Below are 23,866 nucleotides of genomic sequence, written 5' to 3' on the forward strand. Positions count from 1 at the left end.
TGAAAAAAATTATAACATAAATGGTGGTAAATAAATTATAATATTTATTATAAATATATAACAAAAAAATAATGAATAATTAAAAAGCACTAATCTAAAGAAGAAATAGGATTAAATTACAATAAATCTTCAAAGATTTTATTTAAATATTTTATTTCTTTGAATTATATTATATACATTAGACAATAAGGAATAAGATTAAAAATTAAGTTACATCAATGTTAATCGTTGTTATAATACATGCGAAAATATTTTACAAAAGTGTTTTCTTTTATCTAATATTCGGCTTACTTTATTGGAGATCTCGTTTTTTAATCCTAATCTTTAAAGGTTCAATAGTAGATAACGATACGTCCGTTTTTAATTTTATATTACATATCTGAATACTTTTATCTACTTTGAAAACGAACGTTCGTATTAAAGTAGCTAGAATAACTTTTATAGAAATCATTGCGTACTTTGTACCTGCAAGTTAGTTATGTGCAAGGTTGAAAAAATTACTTTCAAAAAATAATTCGTTATCGTTATACTGATTACTTATTGTAAAAGTAAACGTTACTTTTACTCAAAAAGTACTGAGTTGTTACAATTTCGATTACTTTCTTACTGAATTAATCTTTATTTAGAGTAATAGCATTCAATTGTCTAACTGATTAGTTCAACATGATATGTATAGTAATTATCGTTAATGATAACTGGTCAAACATACTTTCTTCTTTAAAACTTGCTTATGTATGTTTCATACACACATAATACATGTACGTGCATAACGATAAAAGTAACAATTATATTCGTCACCGTTACAAAAAATTAATTGTGTTATTATTACCATTATAAATAAAAAATATCACGTCGTTACCAATTCGTTATTAAGAAATAATTGTAACGGTAATGATGTTATAATACGGTAATAACACGTTATTGCGCAACCCCAATTATAGATAAATTAATTTTACAATATAATTGTATTTATTCATGCCTACCTAGACAATTCCTTGGTCCATCACTAAAAGGGATGTGATAATTTGAAGAACGATCCTTTATTCTTTCTGGCAGAAACCTATCTGGATCAAATTTCAATGGATTTGGCCAGTATTGTTCTTGTCGGTTCATCAACATAAGTAGTATTATAATACTACTATTTTTTGGTAAAACATAATCTCCTAAAGCGTATTTAAACATTATTATACAATATAAATGTATTAATAATAAGTAATACAATTTGCTTTACATTTTACTGAATATTAACTTATTTATTAGTCTTATAATTTGATTTAGAACATTTCCAAACTATAATATTTAAGATGATCTTAAATAAAAGACTATTAGCTAATAAAATATCAATAATCAATAATTAATTATTCGCACGTATGATTGATGTTTCATTATCTACATTTCTAAATTTATTCATTACGTGTAATAAAATTGTATTAAAAATTGTTGCTAATATTTGATTATGTTATAAAAATAGACATACCTATTTTTATGTCTTCAGTTAATCGTCGGCCAATTATAGGTACAGTAGGAAAAAGTCTCATCGTTTCCTCGATAACTTGGTCCAAATAATGCATGTGTTGTAAATCGTCATATTTAACTGGTACAAATATTGGCGTTTCCGTACCATAAATTGTCACCAATTCTTTATATACTTTTTCCTTTATAAAATTAAATGAAATATCGCTTTATATTAATATAATGTTATATGTTATATTTCTTATATTGTAATTTATTATAAGTAAATTTACAAATTGATGTTTTGAGAATAATCGAAGCGATGATAATGATATTGATTAATGTATACATTTGCATGAATTTATTATAATTTTATCCGAAGTAGAATATATTGCACTCGCGCGCATATTCATTGTTGATATATACTTAAAGCGTTTAGACTAATAAGTTTCGCGGCGGCTATCCGTTGCAAATTTAAATATTTTTAAAAAACATTTATATACGAATAAAATTCAATTTAGATATATTTACAACAAATCTATACATCAATATAATAATTCAAGGCAATATTAGGAACCATTTTACAAATGATGTAAGTTAAAAGAATATATGTTGTTGTTATTATTATCATTTATATCTTTCGAAATTTAAAACTGTATCATTTATAAGGCTTTATTTAATTATGTAGTAAATTTAATGATCTCGCATTGAATACATACTTGTATTTCTGGGAAATTCGCTAACATGAAGACAACAAAATTTGTCGTAACAGTAATTTTATCACTGGCCTGGTCAGTGAAAAAATAGAATTAAACTTTCTATTAAAATGTTATCTATTTAAGAATATATATATGTCTGTATATTGAATTAACATACCAGTGTAATCATTGTAACTACATTTTCACGTATCATTTCTTGTGTGAAGTTTTTTTTATGAGATGCTTCCATCTGAATGTTCAAAAACGTTTTATCTGTATTAAATAAAGAAAAATATTGTGGAAGTAGTTAATTTTCTCAGTCTTGTGTTAGTAAATATCCTACATAGTTTCTATGTTAAGAAATTATGATTTATTACTTGAATTAGTTTTCGTCTCAGTTTTATGCAGTTTATTTAATTCATGCAGTTGTTGCTGTATCATCTGAATAAAAATTTGTAATGAAAAGTAAGTAAAACATTATATAAAGGCTAAGAAATTTATTCAATATATGCCTCATTAATAAGAGAATACATCAGCTTTGAAGTCTCTTTTTGTTCCCGTCCCAAAGTAGTAAAATTAAATATAATTTTGTCAAACAAAGACTCATTCCATACAGAATACATCCTATATCTCAAAATTTCTTTCAATCTGAAACAAGTTCCTTTTAAAATAAAATTCTATATTTAAGATACATCATATATATGTGTGTGTGTGTATATATGTATGTATATATAGAAAAAATATTTCATCAGTCGTGATTATTAAGGGATAAACAACATACCTCGCAACTGTTTTGAAATATTGATCTTTTTTATTTGATTCCATTTTGGTGCCCATTATAGTGCCTTTAGACATGAAAAAAAGCTTGTCGTTCGAAATAGTTATTTATAAAAAGAATTTAATAAATTGGCATCAAGTAGGTGAAAATATATAATTGAGAAAGTAATAAAAGTTGTCTGCATAAATCAGTTTATCCTATTATTTTAACTAATTGTTTGTTTTAATACATAACATTATAATTTCGACTACTATGTCAAATACTGATATAGGTTTCTTATAAGACTTTACAAATCTCATTAAAATATTTAAAGTAGTAACAAATTTATATCTACTAATTAAAATAACCATTAATAGATACCCATTAATGAACTTCATACAGGTGATGATTACAAATAATTCAAACCAAATTTAAGCTTTTGGTTTTGTTTTTGTTAAATTTGCATAATCTTGCATAAGTATTCTTTAAAACATTTTTTTAAGTATTTATAATTATATAATTAATAAAATAAATTAGCATTTATCATAAAACATTAATTTATTATAAAATTTACAATTTTTTCAAATTTTTGTGATGCCAATTGTTCGTTTGAAATTAGATCCAGATGAAATGAGAATGAGAACAAACATAGGTAAATAACTTGCTTTTCATGAATGGGTCTTTACAACATGTAGGTAATCTAGAAGTAAAACAAATTGCATGTTCTTACTACACGCAATGTCCAAAGCACACGTTGCTATGTGTTCCAGGAAGATAATCTCGTTTCCATTTATTCCGACTTTTTCTAATTTGTTCGTCAACATTAAAGATTCTTCAACGAATGTATTAAAAAATCCTTGCAACATATTTAGACTAAAGCTTGGAGCTATTCTTTTCCGATTCCATATAGATTCTAGAACAAGGAGTATTTTTCTATTAATACATAGTAAAAAGCAAAATGATCATTAACTAACTATATTAAAAGAATATTAATGAAGAAAAAACTGCTTCAAAAATTCCATTATTATTAAAATGCAAATATTAAAATATCACAGAGGTAGTAAAAGTATAAATAAAAATAAGTTTATATTAATAAATAAAATAAGATCATCTGTAATATAACATAAAGCTCATTATAATAATATATAAATGATTATAAAATAGTTATAGCTTTTGCTTCCACTTCCTTATGTGAATTTAGTAGTTTTATTCTTCCGAATATACTTTACCAGGAGTTGTTAACAATTTTATGCCAAATACATCTTCTACAAATTTATAGAACAATATACTTTTGTTTAAGCAATGTCGGCCTTTTAGAATAGTCTGTAAAGTTATACATTATCAACATTTTTGTTATATATACAGGGTGTCTCGTATGTTTTTGCCAACCCCTTTTATGTAGATAGAGCGGACTAAACTGAGTTAAAAAATCCTTTACCATTTTACAATTTTCGCCGTATTTAATACCGTATTTTCTCATGTTGGTAAGAATAAGAAAATGCAGTACTAAAAAGTTGATAAAAAATTGTGAAAAAATTCTCAGAACTTTATGAGAAAAAAATAAGCAATTTTTATCTCTTGCTGTTTTTCAATAAAGTTGATAATATTTGAGTAAAAAATTATTGAAGACCAATATTCGACAATTTTTTTTTTTTTTAGTAATTACACAGGTCAACAAGGTTTTGTTGTTGGGAAGCTGTGGGTCATTTCCGACGTAATTTTCTGCGTAGAATCCGAATCTGAAATCAGAATTGGCCTATCACGTCAGGATTTTGAGATATTTGGGGATATATACTCGAAAAATGCGTTTTTTTGCTATTTTCGAAGTTATGATCATTAGAGTTTTCCACGTCTAGTGAAGAAAGAAAAACCGATATTTGTCAATAAACAAACAACTTATTATTTTTTTTATACACACCTGCAAAATATCCTTTTTTATGCATTCAGGTGCTTCGTTTATCGAGCGAATTTCGAGCATCCTAAAACTTTCAGCGAGAAAGTTGTTCATTCGGATATGAACAAATGTTCTGGAAAGTTTCATTTTCATTGCATTAATAAGTTTAAAACTAATGATTTGTTTAAAGTTGGTAGACGCCTTGCACTCAGAGCCGCAGCGCACAAGACGCGCAAGTGGGTTAAAATGCCCGTAACTTGGCGAAAAAAAATCGTAGGTAGTCGATCAATATCTCATTTTGAAGGGTAAGAATATTACTAAATGATGCAAATAGCACAAAAGACCCAAAAAATTGGTTGCGTCCTGTACATAACCTCTAAAGTAGCATAAAAACGCATTTTTCGAGTATATATCCCCTAATATCTCAAAATCCTGACGTGATGGGCCAATTCTGGTTTCAGATTCGGATTCTACGCAGAAAATTACTTCGGAAATGACCCACAGCTTCCCGACAACATCCAAGACCCCCTTTTTTGTAGACCTGTGTTATAAATATCTCGTTAACTATTGCAAAAATTGCAAAATGATAGAGGACTTTTCGACTCAGTTTAGTCTGCTCTATTTACACAAAAGCGTTTGCAAAAACTTACGGCACACCCTGTATATATATGTTGCTTGCGTACACATTTCAATTAAATAATTAATACGTGCGTTAATAAAACAAAAACGATATTCATTTACCTTTACTTGATTTGGTTCATATATTACAATCAATGGCTCGTGCAACCATAATTGGAATGGGGATGAAAAATACTTTCCAAGTATACATAAAATATTTAGTAACTCTATATATATAAAAATTGATTATATCTTTTTGTATCTTTTTATATCTTTGAAATATATTTTTATAATATTATTTGTCTGTATATTATTATTGAAAATGAAATTATGATCGGTATTCGTAATCGATTTTTATATTTAGGACTGTTTGAAGTATTCACCCAGTCAGCTAAAGTCTATTGAAAACAAATTTTGTTACTAAATTTGATGCAAATTCGGTTATATTTATTAACGTTAGCAAATTGGCAGATATACCTATAGACTTATACAATAAAATCTGCTAACACGACATGAGATCGAATTATCGACAAAATCGTGCAAAGCTTACTGACAATTTGATAATAAATTGACAGCAAGAAAAGAAAATAAGTGTTTTTTAAGCAAAACCTGCATACATAATTAGAGAGCAAAGTGGTATTAAAAATCGAAAAAAGCTTTGATCGATTAAAATCAAAACCGATCAAAGCTTTTTTCGATTTTTAATACCACTTTGCTCTCTAATTATGTATGCAGGTTTTGCTTAAAAAACACGAGCTTAACAAATGACTTTATTACCAATTGTAATGAAATTTGACGCTTGGCAACAATTAGCTATTAATTTGTTTGGTCCGGAATCGTTTCACAGTTATAAAAAAATGTATATTCTACAAAATAAAAATGTATCTTATATTTTTTTAAAATAAAATATTTATATTTTGATGTATTTTTTTTATGGTGTATAATATATAGAAGCTACGAGTTATCTCCGTGTTTATATCTATTTTTGGAACTCCAACGTTGACGTTTATGAACCGTTTATGAAACGTTGCAGTCCATTTCATCGAAAATGAGTTTGATATCTAGCCTAGAGTGTACTCTATATAACATGATACATACAATAATATGTACTGCCCTAATATGAAATATTTCTTAAGTTATTTAGTCTTTAATTTCCTTTTATTTCAATACTTTTATAAATAAAACAACAGAAACAATTTATTACTATTATTATATTTAATAACGAATTCGATTGAATGCATTCTGGTGCACATTATAAAGTCGTCGTACACAAATTGATGTAAAAATATGTGTTTAATATAAATATAAAAACGGATTAAAACATGATTCTCAATATTCTCAATATCTTTTATTGTGCTGTTAAGTAAAATGTAAAATCTGTATTTTATAATTAAAATATTTGCGTTTTATGCTTACAAATTAAATTAGTTTATAACGGCTTTAATATGCATTGCTAGTGCGCATTAGAGTGCGTTCAACCGCGAATTCGCTATAACATTTCACTTACATTCTGACATTATTCTCAGTATTATTTGTTATGTGTTTAACTGTATAAATTTTTGCAAATAGTAAAAGATATTCATGATTTTCATAAAATAGTCTAATAAAATAATGTCCGAGTAGTGAATAAACTAAAATTTGTTGATATAGAACTCGACTCCATCTTTAATTATCATATGAAACTAAAAGTATTTTAATAAATAAAAGAAGGGCTATGAGCCAGTTACAATATAAAGAATATTTAATAATCGTATTTGATGTGTGTGGTCCATATGTAAAATTAGCATCATTTAACTGATGTAAAAGTGATCTCATCTTATTTTTTTAAAAAATCACACATCAAATAATAGGGAATACGAAAATAACCGATGTTTTACTGGATACTGTAATCTGACCAAATACTCCGACAACTTATGTAATGTTATTTGTGTTTACATTGAAAATGACCCGATCGGCGTCGAAAGGTTTGTACGATTATTAAATATTCTTTATATTGTAACTGGCTCGTAGCCCTTCTTTTATTTATTGATTTATTCTGATTGAGCCATATTAATAACTTAAAAGTATTTTATCACAAACTTTAATCTCTTAAAAATTCTTTCTCATTCTTTGTTATGCTAATTTAAAAAAGTTACTTTTTTAATAAGTTAAGCGTATTATTGTGTGTTCTTACCGTCAGGAATTCCACGAAGATACTTTGTCATATATTTTTTCGGACCTGGCAGAGTGATTCCATTTCTAATTACGTATGTTTGATGACAATAATTCCGAATGTAGTAATTTATAGTAATACATGCCAAAGTTATTAATACAACACTTAGAAATATCATAGTACTGAGCAGTAATAATACAATAAAAATAATAATATACTAAGACAATGCTACACATTAATGTCACTGTCCAAATAGTGGTAGTTTTCACCGACTCATTGATGCTTTTATCATGCCATCCCCACTTAAATATCTAACGCTTATTGTTAGTCTACTCAGTACTTAATGCATTTGCGTTGTTTAAAAATGAATATTTAGATTTTAAAAATTAGAAGATAAAAAGAGATTTTTAAAGAGAATTTCTATAGAAATTACCATTTTCAATCATTTAATTTTTAAAAATTTATACATTTTTCTTTAAAATTATTAAAAATCATATACATGATTACGAAAATCATTCGGCGTATATTGAATTATTACTTATTATTTTTTAAAACAATAATAACTATAAAAGCTTCGTATTGCAGTTATAAAAATTGCGCGAATTGTATTTAAATATATTTATATCTAGTAATTAGAGCTCAATTGCATTGATTAACAGTTGAATTTCATTATCATAATTTTGTGACAAATTTTTTATAAATTACAAAAAATTTGTAATTTATTAAAATAATATAATTTTTTTCAGGATGCAAACAACTTCATTGGTATAAAATAGAAATAGTAATTTGATTTTCTTAAATATTTTTTCGGTTAATAGCGTATAGCATACAATGTGCAATAACAACTTACATATCACGCGCGATATACTGGTTTAATAAAACGCAAAAAATAGTATATTTGATATGATAAATTTTTTTATATATGGAGTATATATATATAAATATTTTATTAATAAAATTTATTAATTATAAGGCATTGATTATTTTGAATATCTATTGATAATAAATTATTGTAAATAGAAATTGGTCCTACAACTTATAATATGTTGCTACATATAAAATAGACTATGTTTCGAAATACACCGCCATGATATTGGAAATCCAGTTCATGTTACATGTATCGCAAATTTTCAATACTGGCAATGTATATCGGAACATGACCAGTTGCATTATCATTGCATACGTTATTTGTACGAAAAGGTCACAATGTAGTGAATTCCTTGTTTCGTTACATTATAATCATTCGTTATCATTCTTTGAACAATTAGAGATAACAGTCCAACAAAATTTTACTTTTTTTGCAACACAAACGTGAGTAAACTTTTTTGACGTATTTTTACCTGTTGAATATGAATTCGTTGACAAAACGAATATCTATAATTATCTATAATTTGATGTCACAATTTCGAGAAAAATGGCATAAAGAAGCAAAGAAGTGACAATTTTTTCCTAAATTTTTCCATAATGCTACGCGAAGGTATATCATTTTAGTTTTAAAACGCATTTTGACTATTTGTTATATATACATAATTTTTCATTTTTGAAATATTATATATCATGTATTACATGAAAAAATAGCTGCAATTTTTTTCCAAATTATTAGTTTAAAATATTCTATGAATACTGATCGGTCGCATTTATGGGTATATCATATAATCAGCCTTCGCCAAAAATAGGCACTAATATATTTTTGTTATTCGTCCGGAATTCAATTGTTACCTGTATTGTCACCTGTATTATACATAAATTAAAAGGATTTTTTAAAAAATAACAATTTACGGCAAATGCTATAAATCAATTTTTTAGCTAAAACTTTAAATAAGGTGATTGATTAATTATAAAGTGTCTAATATTTTTAGCCGACACTGTACTATATATAACTTTTAGACTTCCTGGAACAGAATAACATATTATTACAATATTACACATATATGTAATTATATAATTGAAGTATTTGTATTGATTTAAGTTTAACGCGTTTAGGAAAATGACAGAGAGATTTATAAAAACATAAATTATATTAATATTGATTGCATGATGCACTGACACAACAGCACCATGTTCAAACATGCTGATACTCTTGGTTATCAGTTGATTTACATTTAACAAATAATAATTACAATAAAATTAATTATATTCGGTAATTATTTGGAATACCATATCCCACCTAAAATCTTAATAAAAAAACACTTATTCGACGCGTTTTCATTCAAAATGAAAGAATCTGGTAAAAATATGCGGCGGTCGGCCTCGTGAACCTTTAAAATATCGAAGTTCAACGCTTAATATCTCGATTCACGAGGCCGACCGCCGCATTTTTTTGCCATTTTCTTTCATTTTGAGTGAAAACGCGTCGAATGAGTGTATTTTTATTAAGATTTTAGGTGGGAGGTATGGTATTCTAAATAATTACCTTATATTCTTCAAATTTTGCAGTAGTCTAGATTATCTAGAACATCGGCAGATGTTAACGTCGTTACGTGTAGAATCATCTCTTTTCCCCTTTTGCTACCAAGATGGCGGCACGCTGGCCGCGGCGCGCGCGCTGCGCGTCCGGAAAATGGCGGTATCTGTCGCGGCGGTGCCAAAGCACTTTTTCGCTCGCGATAGTTGGCCGATAGCGCGTCTCGGAGTGGTACGAACGATTGACTCGCTGCCGATTCGAATGCGCGAGCGGTGCAGCGTCGCGATCGGGCAGAAAGAAAGAGCAACGACAAACGAAGGACGCGAAGGAAGTAAAGGCGGATTGACGATCGGACGCCGAGGACACCTTCGAGAGCGGGTGAGCATATCCTCCGAATCCAATCATCTCCGGTACCGTTCACACGTACCGGCGTAATTCCGGCAGATGCGATTCTTGCGATGTCGCCGGCTGGTCGCGATATTCCGCCCTGCGGCGTGTCCCTTCTAGCCCTTTTGCTTTTCTCGCGTCGCGAGCACGAACTCGTCCTGGTCGTCCGAGCGAATGCCGGGTCGAAATTCCGCCGGTCTGATGCCCATTTCTGTCAATGTAGTTTTAATTTTAAGTTTTACACATTCATCCATCCAATTGATTTATATTGGCTTGCATTATTGACTTATTTTGATTTATTTCTTTGATCCCTTATTATTCAATATTATTTAATTTTAATCTTGGTCCAACATCTTTTTCTAATAGTTCTAAAAATAAGGAGAAAAAATGAAGAATCTCTTCGACTCGATCAAAGTTCTACTGGCAAAGTTGTATTGGCAGAAATCTTGACATTTGATAAATAATCCACTTCACCTTTAGATGTCGGTGTCGTTTGAATATTTATTTTTTTCTCTGTCTTTTTTTACATCTACACGATCGTTAACGTAATCTTGACGGTTTCCTAAACCATCCAATGGATATCTGCGCGTATGAGCCACGGATCGTCTCTCGCTTTCATTATATGAACTGTTTATCGAATCCCGGAAAGTTCGGTTAATAAATTTAATAAATTAACTTTGCCACGTGCGACGCGCGCCACGTGCGTTCGATACGCGTGTGGTATGTGTGATAACATTATTTAATTGCATACTTGAAATCGGGAATTAAATCAATTGATTAACGGAGAGAGAAGACTAGAGAGAGCCGGATGCATATTTTCATGGAAATAATTTACTATTTAATTAAGCCTCGATTTCGTTCGAATTAACGTATTTATTTCACGAGAGGGGAGATAAATACGGCCCGCGCGAGATGACTTGGTGATTAATATTTCAGAAAGCATCAAGTAGTACTAACAAACTGTATTAACGTAAATAGCGTTTGCTGAAATGTTACCAGCAATGCGATTGACAGAGGCGAGAGCAGGTGCATCGCACTCCTTGAAGTCTCGTGTTGTAATTGCAAGACTTTCCTCAGCGTAAGCAAACGCGGGAATACGAAATTATATACGAGAGCGTTTCTGCGGTGCGACACTGTTTTAACTGGTTAAATTTTTATCATCACGTCGTCTTCGTCGTCATCGAGGTTGCTGTCTGCTGAGCGAGAATGTACGGCAACCTCGATGATTAATGAATGCGACGCGGCGAACGCAAAGGAATTCCAAAAACACCCTGAATCAAATCTGCGATAGATTTGACGAAAGAGAGACGTGAAAAACCGCGAGTAACTATCGATTTAACAAACGTTTTTGGAGTTAAAAGAGAGAAGGTCTTGGTTGTTATTTTGATATATTATCTCGATAATATGTGATACTGGCTACACTCAAAAAAGTAATCTTGCAGTTATAGCGAAAATTATCTAAGTACGAAAAATAGCTAAAACAGATAAATTTCTAGCAAATACTACGATATTGGATATGTATTGCATCTAATCATATAGGTGACAGAGATAGAATTTAGATTTGTGCTATAAATTCTATGCGTATGATACATAATTTTCTATCAGATACAAAAAACAGCTATAATTCTAGCTGGAGCAGCAAAATACTTTTTTGCGTGTACGTTTACACCGTGCGCTTAGTCCGCGACCTATACGATAGGTGTCTTTGTTTAACTTACAGGATAAACAAGGACATCTATTGTATAGGCCTAAATGCACGGTGTAAACGTAGCCATTTATAATTGCCGATTTATGGCCTGCCTGATAAATCAATTTCTGTGAGACGATCATCGTGAGACGCGACAAATCTCGTCTCAAAATGCGGCCAAGAAATGTTCGATTGATCCTCGCCTTGTATCCATGTAGCGGATAATGTAATTTAATTAGTAACAAAGTGAAGAACTATATTTCGACAAATCGTAATGGACTCTTGCTTATAATTAGCGAAATTGAAGTACGGCTTTAATTATGACGTTACTGATTGAATATTCACGGATCTGCTAAATTAAGCTCTTGATAGTTTGAATTGGTTAGGAGACGTGATATTTTGGAGTGTTTTAAATGAATATTATTTCAATGGAAATTTTGATGTAACTTAATTAACTTAGTTATCGGAAATTTAATTAATTATTGAGGATTATCGATCGTTTATGAAATATATATTTAATTGTTATTTTTTATTACATATTATGTATTTAATTATACATATATTATGAATATTTAATGAAAACACGAATGACATTTTTAATTTGATGTAGATTACATAGAACGAAGAAATCTATTCAGATATTTCTGAAATCGATTTTAGAGTTATCAACACGAATGCAATTCTATTATTGTCGCTTTTTATAGATCGTATTTTGTTGATGCAAATGGTGATTAGTACTAATGCACGAGCGAATACGATTCGTTAAAGTTGCACGTAACGTGACGCAGCAAATATCACGTCCGTTCACCGCGATATTTCTATGCGCTCGTATATTTCTATACGAAAATTGCGAATCAAGTCACCTTATCTCTGCATCTGTTTTTAATAAATAGACGTCATTAACATTCAATTGGCACTCTGATTAATGCTTATTGTATGATATTGACGCTTGAATAATATCGCTCTTTTTTTTCGACTGTCATTCGAACGAAGTCCGTCGATTTTTCTTGTATTGCAACTTAAAACAAATATTTAGTGAAATAATTTTTGGTTATATTAACCAAACATTTAATTGGTATTATTTCACTAAATATTTATTAGCTAATTACTAAACTCTTTTTTCAATGTACTTATACTTTTTTTTGCGCAAACCTCTTTATGATGAAGTCAATATAAGTTCTTAAGAGGTACTCGACGTCTAAAAGTATTTTAGTGTTTTATATATATATATATATATATATATTTTAAAAGGTGATAGAAATCGTTGTGACTTTGTCTTTAGAAAGAGTGATAATACAATTCTTGAAGTAGAAATATCTGTCTACTTGTGGCAAAGTTAGTAAGCGAAAAGAGTTAGAGAAAAATAAATACGTATCGATTTACTGAAGTAAAAGAAACTGGACGCGAAGGGTTTTTGAGATGTTCGGCGGCCGGAAGCTACGGCCGGATGTACGTGAGTTAAATGCAGAAATCGTCCGTTTTTCAGTGGACACGCATCGTTAAATTATCCTGTCAATATTCAAAAGAGTAGGGTGAGGCCAATTGGAAATCGAAATATTGTCGAATATTTCGACTTGAAGTAGGTATTTATTCTAGAACTACTTATATTCCAAAACGTCCTTTTCGAGGACCAAAATTTTACTCGAAATATATAGTATACGTTCTTTTTAAATTCTTTGAGGTGGAATCTGACTTAAAAGAGTGAAAATTGAGCCAGTCTTAAAAAAGAAGTAGCTCAATCTTCAGTCTTTAAGTGAGATTTTATTCTTCAGAGTGAGCTTTAATTTTAAAAGTTTTAGAGAGCACTATATTACTGTATCGACTAAAATTTTCCTTGGAGAGAATCTTTTGGAATGTAACCCAGATTAATATTCTCACGATAAAGCGGTAAATAATCCCTCGATGTCTGTCGTAGACAAAAAGATGCATCATTCAAAGGGAAAAGGATTGAGATCGCTACGAATTGAAAGAGCGGTAGAAATTATTTTCCTTTGGAAAAAACAAACTGTTAAGTCTCTTTTAACGTTGAATTGTACGGTATAAACGATTTATTTGAAACTCGCGAGAACCAGATCCGACGCGTCTAATTCTGACGTGGAACGTTTGATCTGCGCCGAAAATAGATCACGTGTATTCCAGTGAGATAATCGATGAGTGGACTCAGGTGGGAAAGAAACTTTATGCGCGAGAATCGATATATGCGGATTGAGTCTTTCTCAGCGTAGGTTTAATTACGGGTGGACGGGAAATGTCGCAGAAACGAGCAATGAAACGGCAATTCCTGCAAATGAATGAACTCACTGTAGTCTCCGTTCTTGCAATATATTCGCGCGAACAAAAAGTGACATATAGAGACGCGGTTATGAAAGAGAGACAGAACTTTAGAACGGCGGCGCGTTCTTTATCGCGTCACAAAGCGGTTATGCAACTACCCGTTCTTCCTTTACGATACAGAGTGGACCTGGTTACAATTAATAACGGCGCTTATACAACGGAGGCTGCATGCGTCGAAAAATTACTTTCTCTCGGTTCTGCGGAAATAATTTTTTGCTTACTTTTTTTTACCCCTCCCTCTTTATGCAATACCCTCTCTTAATATCTAGCCGAATAATCTCGCGTTTAAATTGTCAAAAAGATTAAAAATTTTAAAGATTAAATTTTAAAGATTAAAAATTTCACGTTTATCTCGCTTCTCAGAACCTTTATCTCCGCTCGAACTCCTTTCCGCTCGTAAAGACCTCTTGCGATTCACGTCGCGGACAAGTCCTTCGATCAGAACGGGCCATTCTTCTTCCTCGCTGCTCGTAAAAAGCAGAGCGCTTCGAATCCGGTCGGGGTGAATACTGTTGAATAGAATAATCATAGTGGTCTCCATTCTGAGCTGAGCAAACAGCTAACGCTGTAATCGTACCAACCCCACAACGGAGCGTTTAAAATGGTCGCCATAAATATTCCGGTAAATCTATTTGTACTCAATGAAATATCTCTATTGCGGCAACGAGACCAGAAATAATTTTAACTCGACGAAACCAAAAAAATGTTCTTATGAACGAGAGAACATCCCGAGATCTGAAACCGCGTCGCGAGATGAATAAATCTACGTCAACCGTGAGGGGTTTCGAAATTCTTAGGAGCCCGCATTGGACGACCACATTGTGGCTATCGTTGTATTCTCTTCATTGGCATTGTTGGGCGGACATTACTAGAAACACTATAACAGAGTCTGGCCACGAGATGACAAACTTTTCATTAGTCCATCGTTTTTTGTCAACTTCAATAAGTTAGAATGAGTAACTCTTTAAATTTCTTGGAATGAAATCTCACTTTGATTCTTTCAAGTGAAATATTTTCACTTTTCTCCAAAAATGGCTGTATTTTCATTCTCTTGGAGTGAGATTTTACTCCAAGAAATTTAGAGAGAAGATAGTTACCTAAGTTAGAATGAGATAGCAAAAAAAAGGTACGTATATACCTTTCTTTTTATTTTAACAAAATTGATCGTGGCTAAACTTTAGTATTGAGTCTCTACTCATTACTAGAAAGCTTCTAATAAGAGTCTGAACATGAGAATGTCACTTTTTATTGATCCGTCATGTTTTAACAATTCCTAAAGAGAGAGAGAGAGAGAGAAATTAAAGAAAGATAAAACAGAATGAGAAAGAAATAAATAATAAATGTATGTCCTTCTATCTCACAGATTTTTGTTGTTATATCTACTATCTTACATACAAAACTACACGGAAAAAACAGTATAGTTGGTTTACACAGAAATCTGGTGATGCTAGCCAGGTTAAATAATAAAATTAGGTTAGGTTAGGTTATGTTGCAGCAATGATGGCATTTCACATATACATATTGTTAATTGTAAGCGTGGTGAGTCGCTTTTGCTTTTTGAAATTGCAACTTAATTTGTAGCATGATGTAACAAGAAATTAATTCTTATTAATAATTTAATTCCTATTACATCATGCTTTATAATATATGATTGACGCAACTATACGGATATATAACTTATCCATAATAAATGATCCCCCAACCAAGTTTTGGTTGTCACAACCAGATCACGCCTAACTACATTGATGTAGTTGATACATCAAAGTAAATAAATCGTATCAACTACCGTACACATTCCTATCATATAAAGATAACTAGGATGACGTTTCTATATTGCTCATAACTATTATAAATATTTTTAGTTGTGTGAATTATGGCCGGTATTCATAGTCGATTCTTATTTCAAGACTGTCTTAAGTAATGTCTTAAGACACTAATGCGGTCCTCTGATTGGTTCGTGACATCTTAAGACTGTACTTAAGATGGTTTTGAATATAAGATCTGACTATGAATACCGGCCTATCTATATCTTTTTTTTCAGTGTACGGTTCGTGTCCAGACTCTTATTGGAGGGTCTCTACTTATTACATGCCGCAAGTGCCGCAACACGCCAAACGTCGATTCGACTCCGTTGAAATATATGAGGCGTCGCAGTCGTTTGGCAGGCGAGTCACATCGTGGATGTACATAAGAATACGTGTGTTTGTGCAGTCACTCTAAATCCATCGCGGCGCGGCGCGGTACGGCCGTTTTGCGACGATCGCAGTTTGAATAGTTTTCGCACCCAATGCCGTCCCTTCTTACCTTCCCCTCTCGTCTCGCCTCTCCGTCCCTTCACGCCGATGAAATTCGCCGGAACGAGCTCCTCGTTTCTATTTCCAGTCCCAGTTCGAGGCTTCCTTCGCAATCTTCCCTCTGTCTCTGCGTTCTTCTTGTTCGCTTCGCCGCGTCACTTCCGCCGCTGGGTCGCAATTGCATCTTCCACTCTCCGACCTCTCCTCGAGTTCTCGAGTCCGTTCGCCAGGAAACTCGGACGATATTCGCTCGGGATAGACTGTTCGAATCGCGTTTCGTTCCAGGCACCCGATTAGAAATTGCGCGAAACTTCGTTGAGGTCGTTTCTTCGGGATTATCTCGCAACGCTTCGTAAGATCTCTGACGATGCAGTAGAATTGCAACGCGAACTTATCTCACGATTCTCTTGGTTTTATTAACGTATATATTTTGAATTCGATGTTAATTTAAAAGTTTTTATTGGATTTATGAAATACTCTCTTAAAATCCGTCATTTATTTCAATATTATTTATTATTATAATTAAATGTTAATATGGCTCAATTAGAATAAATCAATAAATAAAACAAGGGCAAACGAGCCAACTACAATATAAGATCTTTAATAAACGTATATATATACAATAATCAAACGTTTCGACACCGATCGGGTCATTTTCAATGTACAATAACAAAAAATCTTACATACATAATCAGAAATTCAGTTAAAATATATTGTCCAGTGAAAATTTGGTTATATTCATAAAAAGCAGTCCATATTTAAAACTATTGAAGAGATCATAACTCATTCTACCATCTGGATAAATAATAAATTAACGTTGCGTTATAAATTAGATAAACGATGTACATGTTTAGTAAATTAGATTAGAGAGAATGTAAATTAAATAAAACATATATACCTCATATTGTCTCAATGATGTAATGTAGACAACGATAGGAACACTCAGTTAACAAAAATATTTATTATTATTATTATTCATAGACGTAAAGTTTGCAATTTTTGTATTAATTTATTATTAAAATATTACGCATGTTTACAACCAGCATTGACTTCACATTTATTTTTATTATTTTTGTATTAATAAAAAGGAGTCTTTAACAATTAATTTTAAATTAATTTAATCGATTATTGTTACAAAGTTTGCTACTAGAAAGCCTAAATTGGTAGTAAACTGTTTTAATGTCCATCGTCACACAAATTAGTCATCTCGCTTAATCGTTAATCCGCTGTACGATGGAGCCGTCTTATTCGATGCTCGCAACTAGCACATGGACCAACTGGAATGTTATTGCAGGACCTGAATGCAAGCTCCGGATGAAATTCCAAACATAATGTAGCGGCCGGTTGGCGTCTCCGTAAGGTCATCTGTTCGCATTACACGCGAGCTGAACGTAAACGTATGCCGAATATTATACGACGCTTAATTAGTGTACACGGGTAGTGTAGTGTTCTTAATTTTAATAAAGAGAACATTCCTATCGTCGAAGATGGAAATGTCTGAATCGAAAGCAATCTCGCTGTAGTCCAACTTTACAGTTTCAATGGAACGCTAGATATTATTCCTCAAATAACTGATTAGTCTCGGTTGTATTCAACATTGAAATAATCAACGTCGTTTGTATTGTTCGGAACGTAATATCGATCTTAGAATAGAATTCGTATCGTGTCTCGCGTTTCGGTGCAATTTCTCGTTTCGACCGGGTATCGCGTGACAGGTGGACCGACGAAAGGTGCATTTACAGTCACGATTTTCCCATCACGGTTGTTCCACGCAACGTCGAGTTATATTTTTCTCCTTGATAGAACCGGGAATCTCCGTAAAAAAAGCGATGCGTCAATGCCATGCGAGACATCTGGCAGGGTCATAAAGATGCTCGGTGAGTTCACCAGAGCACGGAGAGCAAGGGTGAAGTAGAAACTAAGGAACCGTTAGTGTATTAAGTGAAAACGAGAAGAGTAACAAATAGGCAGCAAAATAAAATTTAAAAAAAAAATAAATAAAAAGGGCGCAAGCAGAAAAGCATAAATTACGGAAAAGCAGCAATTACGGGAGAGAGACAAAGAAGCACGGACGGATACGATGAGTCTTTCGAGTTGAATTCTCACCCGATGACGTCATCGTTTTCTTTAAACGAGAACTGGCTAGTAATTAAAATGGTATTTATAGAAAGTATAATTAACGTGATGTATTTTTCATGACAAATTCGTGGAAACAAAATTATATTTATTGAATTTTTATTCGGGTATTCTTTCATCAGCAATAGTTTTCGAAAAACAGCAAATTTTTTTTATTCTGGATTATATAAAAATCTGAAAAAAATTTGGTCCAGTACTTGTCAAAGCTTTAACATGAATTTTTATCATCATAGAAGTCGAATTATATTTTATATATTTTTTTGTACATTTAAATTTATCTACCAGAATTCACAATGAAAATATTGGTAGTGCCTTTAAAGATGTCGCCGATGGAAAGTTAAAAGCCGATTAGACGAGTTAATCGCGTTTATATATCTGCAAATCGCCACTTTGGTCATACCGTCCGAGAGATATCCCGTCGCGACGCATTTACCTTGCAAAATAAAATCGCGGTACTTAATCATTCCGTTGGATAGCAAAAGTGTACATTTACCACTCGACGAGCGCGCGTAAAAAAGAAAGCGGTACAAAAGAGGAAAAGAGGCACCATCTCTTTGTATTTGTAGCAGTGCAGAGTAAGGAAGAACATAAAAAACAGCTTATAAAGCAGAATTTTTCTACTCGGCATCGAGTTAAATGAGCTTACAATTACTGCATGTAAATATGTATAAATTTTTGTTCCGTTGACATTTTATTATTTTAATTACAGAGGGCTTATTTTCGATCATTTTTTTTTCTCTGCAAGTCGCTTTATTTTTTCATTTCTTTTTGCGAAGTGTTAGATGCGAACACTCATAACGAACTAAGAATATTTATCACAGTGCACGTTCTTCGTAAGTCGTCGTATGTATACCGCATAAATGCATGAAACGAAGAGCAAGCTTCTTGTATCGTACAGAAAGTGTATATAAACATTTGCAAGTTAATTAAAGGATTTTCGCAGTAAATGAGAATGCCGCGATTTAATTACATTTTGTGAGCCAAATAATGTACGCATGAAACAAACATCTGCGATCTGTAATAAATTATTACGGATGTAACGTATGTGAAAATGTTAAAATAAATTAAATTTGTGAATCTATTCGCTTGCTCCTCGTAATGACAGCTTTGTTACGAGGCACTGCATGGTGGACGTAAACCATCGTAACGTAACGCTGTGCTGCATAAACGTCGCACAAAGCGGTCCAAATGAATACGCCGAGTTGTAAAGAGAAACGCGGCGGATGCGACGATCCTTAGCATTCAACTTGCGACCGACGCGCAAACGTTTAAGAATCCCGCGTGACAGAAGGGAGGCGAAGCACGAAACAACCGACGAGATGCGAATCAGTGAAACGTTCCGTCGCTTAGACGAGAGAAGTCACGATAAAGTAAAGTCAGGCATACTCGGAGATGGCGACCCAATTTTGCTTCCCGCAGTATCTTGAGCTTTCAACTCATCCTCTTGTATCAGAGAAGCAAGCAAACTCACGAACACCGAGATATTTACATTTACTTTTATGCCACTATTGAACTAACGAGCTTTCTGCGCCAGCGTGGTCGTTTACAAAAATTATATTTGCGAATTGCAGTTGCAAGATATATTTATAATAGATTATTAACTACGCTATAAACTTTTAATTACAAGGAAAGAATGGTTTTGCTGAAAGCATCTAAAAATTTAGCTACATATAAATCTGAAAATATTTTTCTTTATAGATATAAGACGATATATAAAGTATCAGTATCACCATTATGTGATGATAGATCAATTTGAACCTAGCCTAGAATTCTCATGTTTGATAGCTTTTTTCGATTTTTATATAGAATTAAATATCCCCGTAGGGACGACTGATCCACACAGTTATTAGGCTTAGCGAACTCATGGACCCGAGCTCAGTACACTGTGGTACACAGCGGACATACATCTACACATCAGGATTGTATGTACATTTTTGTGAGAGCGATAAGTTTAAAGAAAATGGAACCAAAATAATTTAATCCATCTATAATCTGGGTCTTTTCTGGCACAAGCAAAATTTTACTCTCACATTTATAACTGTTAATTTATTATAGATTGTTACACGTACTACCCTATTTTATTTTATGTTATAATATTCATTGTCCCCTGGGGGGCTTAGTAGCAGCAGTATTGCTGATCGCCATTTGTGTATTCACAATAAATAAATAAATAAATAAATAATATACTTTTCTGAAATAAAAGAAGAACAGAATCCAGTTCCTCCTAAAATATCTTGTTAAAAAACTATTTGGTAATGTAACAGAGATGTTGAAAAGTATATTGAATTTTTCCATATTTTTTTGGAAGCTTAGAACGATAAAAAGCTTGGGCTGGACAGAGGAAGTAAAAATATAATAGCAGACGGAAGGTTAAAAATAACATGTACAAAATATGTATTTGATATAGCAGGGTAGAGAAAGCTAAAACATTTTTTTATTTATATTTCTTAATTAAAAATGTATCGATTACACATGGAATTACATAAATTTTATTGAATTAGATAGGAAACAGTTTAAGTCGTCAGCCGCCGCAGATTCCTTCCGGCAAACTGTGTGCGTGACAAGTGCGTGAGGTCATGAAGTGCTAGCTTAATAACACGAATGTGCTAATTATATTTAACATTCTGCGCTTCAAGCGAGCTGACATAATGCAGTGATCTATATTCCAAACCATCCGTTCTTATCGCTGTTAAATGACGTAATCGTGAACAAATTACGGTCACATTGACACTTGACGTATCTTCTTTAGCGCTGATGTCATTCGCGGATTTGCGGTTTGAAAGCCATTTCTCCTGATACGGTATGTGCAGGGTGTGTCCGAGTTGTCGCTCTTTGTCTTAGTGTAGACCTACGTTAAGATTCAGTTGCTGAAACATTTGACGTCAAGTAAATTAAAGAGCCGAACTGAATATAACAGTTCTATATAACTCTGAAGTCATGCATGAGAGACGCAAAGTGATAGAATGTAATCTTTTACGTCAGAAAAATTAAACAGAAAGTCAGGTGGAAAGTAAACTCTGCCAGTTGAATATGAAGAACAGATTGTAGTTTCTCCTCGCACAAGTATATTCGTACGCACTTGAAGCTACTTCCACGAAACAGTTACTGAGTTTTCCTGCCTATAGGTACGACTGTAAAGTGACCGAGGCACATACATACATATGTCTTTTTCCCGAACTCACCTAATATGGCACGGCGACATTTTCCACTCGTCGACACAAGTGTCTCGATACGACGATTCGGTATCGAAGCTCTTTAGCGGTCAATAAGTGCTCGGCGAATGACGCGAGTGTGCCAATTAAATTACAGACGATGGTATACCACATGAATATCGCTTTGACCACAGCTTGTCCTTCTGTAATTTACTCTTTATCTCTCGCAAGAGATAAAACGCGATCTATTTATAACTGAAAATTGTATGAATAAAATATCGAAATGTGTATCTATTTTTGTGGATATTTTATTTTTAACTAGAATTTTAGTGACGCTATATATAATTAAAACGCGCGAGAAATTGTATTTATTGATATTACACGTTTCATTTTTAGGTGGAATTTTACAGTGAAATCCGCAGGCTATGCGGGAAACCTGCATTTACGCACCGTAAAATCGAATGTAAAATTTTCACCGGATCTCCTGGAGAATTCATCGAAATTCGCGCGTATACAATCGCGTTAAGCAAAGCGGAGGAAATCTTTTTCTAGGATAGAGAGACCGGGTATATTTGCAGAAATCTCACAAGTCGATGTTCACGCAGTTTCACGAGAGCAGGTGTCTTATGAAAATACGTATCGCTCGCTCCTATACGTTACGACGACGAGGTACATACATATATACGCGGTTGTTATACATCACAGTTCCTCCGGTAGACGTCAGGACGCGGGGAGAAATGTTAAACACCGACAAGATACGGGAGGATAGGCGAGCACCGCACGTGTCTGGATTTTTCGATTTTTCATCGTTTCATCGGGGATCACCGATGCGTCCTGACGTCCCCGTCGTGCACCCACTGCGAATAATGCACCAGACGCATTTCCCGCACTCGTCCATCGCTTCCTATCCCCGAGCTTGATGAGCTTTCGGCTTTTTTTTTGTACGACGCGCGACAGCGTGTTCACGACAGCGTGGTATCGATAGGTCCCGACAGCAGTACCTATTTTCCGAATGGCACATCTGAACTAGAGATCTTCAAGTAAGAGATTGGATACCATACGTTTGGTCTGCCATATTTTTCAAGACCTACTTAAGATAGAATGAGATAGATTATACATGAGGTAGAATGAACTCACTCTATTTTATGCATCTATCTTGTTCTATCTTAAGATCTGAAAAATATTTGAAAAATATGACGGATCAATCAGAAGTTGTCTAAACGATGTAATCCAAATAGCCAATCTCTTATTTAGATGATCTCTAGCCCAAACGGATCGACAATGCTTGCTGTCCTTCTTGACGTTCTTCGGCGAGATTCTCAACTTAGCCTTCCTAGGAAGCTTTCGTTGACAGATTCAAACGCGTCCCGCGTAATATCTTTTGACATGACACTCAGCGGTACTCAATCCGCAGCTCCGCAGGTTTTACGGTTGTAGTCAGAATTATTCGCGGTCCAGACACTTGGAATGTCGCCCATAACGCCTTCGAAGATGCTTTGCATAATATTTGCAGGAGCGCTCATTTCACTTTTCTTCGAAAGAACTCGGCAATGTATCATTACATAATCGATCGAAGACAGACGTAGATGTTGCAACAGGTATCCATTGTCTATATTTTATATGCTTTTTCGCGCGAAGGTGGTGCTGTAAAACCTTTTCAGTCGTTACATATTTGACTTTATTTACTACTCCTGCGAGACAGTCGCCCACATATCGATAAAGATCTCCATGTTTCGAATAAAACGAGAAAGGGAAGGGGAAGACTAACTATCTAAATTTTAAATCGTCAAAGTTAACGCGCTTTATATTTCGCGCGTGCTGTGTCGTAAAGATAGCGATTTCATAACGTTTTCTCTTATAATATAACGTGTTCCTTACGGATCCTAAAGGCGCAGATGGAG

At 32.9% G+C, this 23,866-nt stretch overlaps 2 protein-coding genes across 2 annotated transcripts in view; one reads left to right on the top strand and one right to left on the bottom strand.

The window, feature by feature from the left end:
* Positions 1-287: 287 nt before the first annotated feature.
* On the bottom strand, positions 288-10,571 carry LOC108728919 (cytochrome P450 4C1-like). The gene is given in 14 exon segments (XM_018457739.1): positions 288-465; positions 984-1,163; positions 1,478-1,655; positions 2,172-2,240; positions 2,329-2,423; positions 2,528-2,591; positions 2,663-2,798; positions 2,932-2,995; positions 3,638-3,820; positions 4,137-4,230; positions 5,543-5,646; positions 7,593-7,754; positions 7,757-7,788; positions 10,516-10,571. Coding segments are annotated over 14 exon segments (1,590 nt in total). The 3' UTR covers positions 288-292.
* The window catches only part of LOC108728932 (dystroglycan), a 71,888-nt gene continuing 58,188 nt past the window's right edge, over positions 10,167-23,866 (top strand). Inside the window, exon 1 of the mRNA XM_018457760.1 lies at positions 10,167-10,353. The gene's annotated coding sequence lies outside the window, so the exon portion shown is untranslated. The remainder of the gene's footprint in view (positions 10,354-23,866) is intronic.

Source organism: Mycetomoellerius zeteki, unplaced genomic scaffold (assembly GCF_001594055.1).
Source record: "Mycetomoellerius zeteki isolate Tzet28-1 unplaced genomic scaffold, Tzet1.0 scaffold667, whole genome shotgun sequence".
NCBI lineage: Eukaryota > Metazoa > Arthropoda > Insecta > Hymenoptera > Formicidae > Mycetomoellerius > Mycetomoellerius zeteki.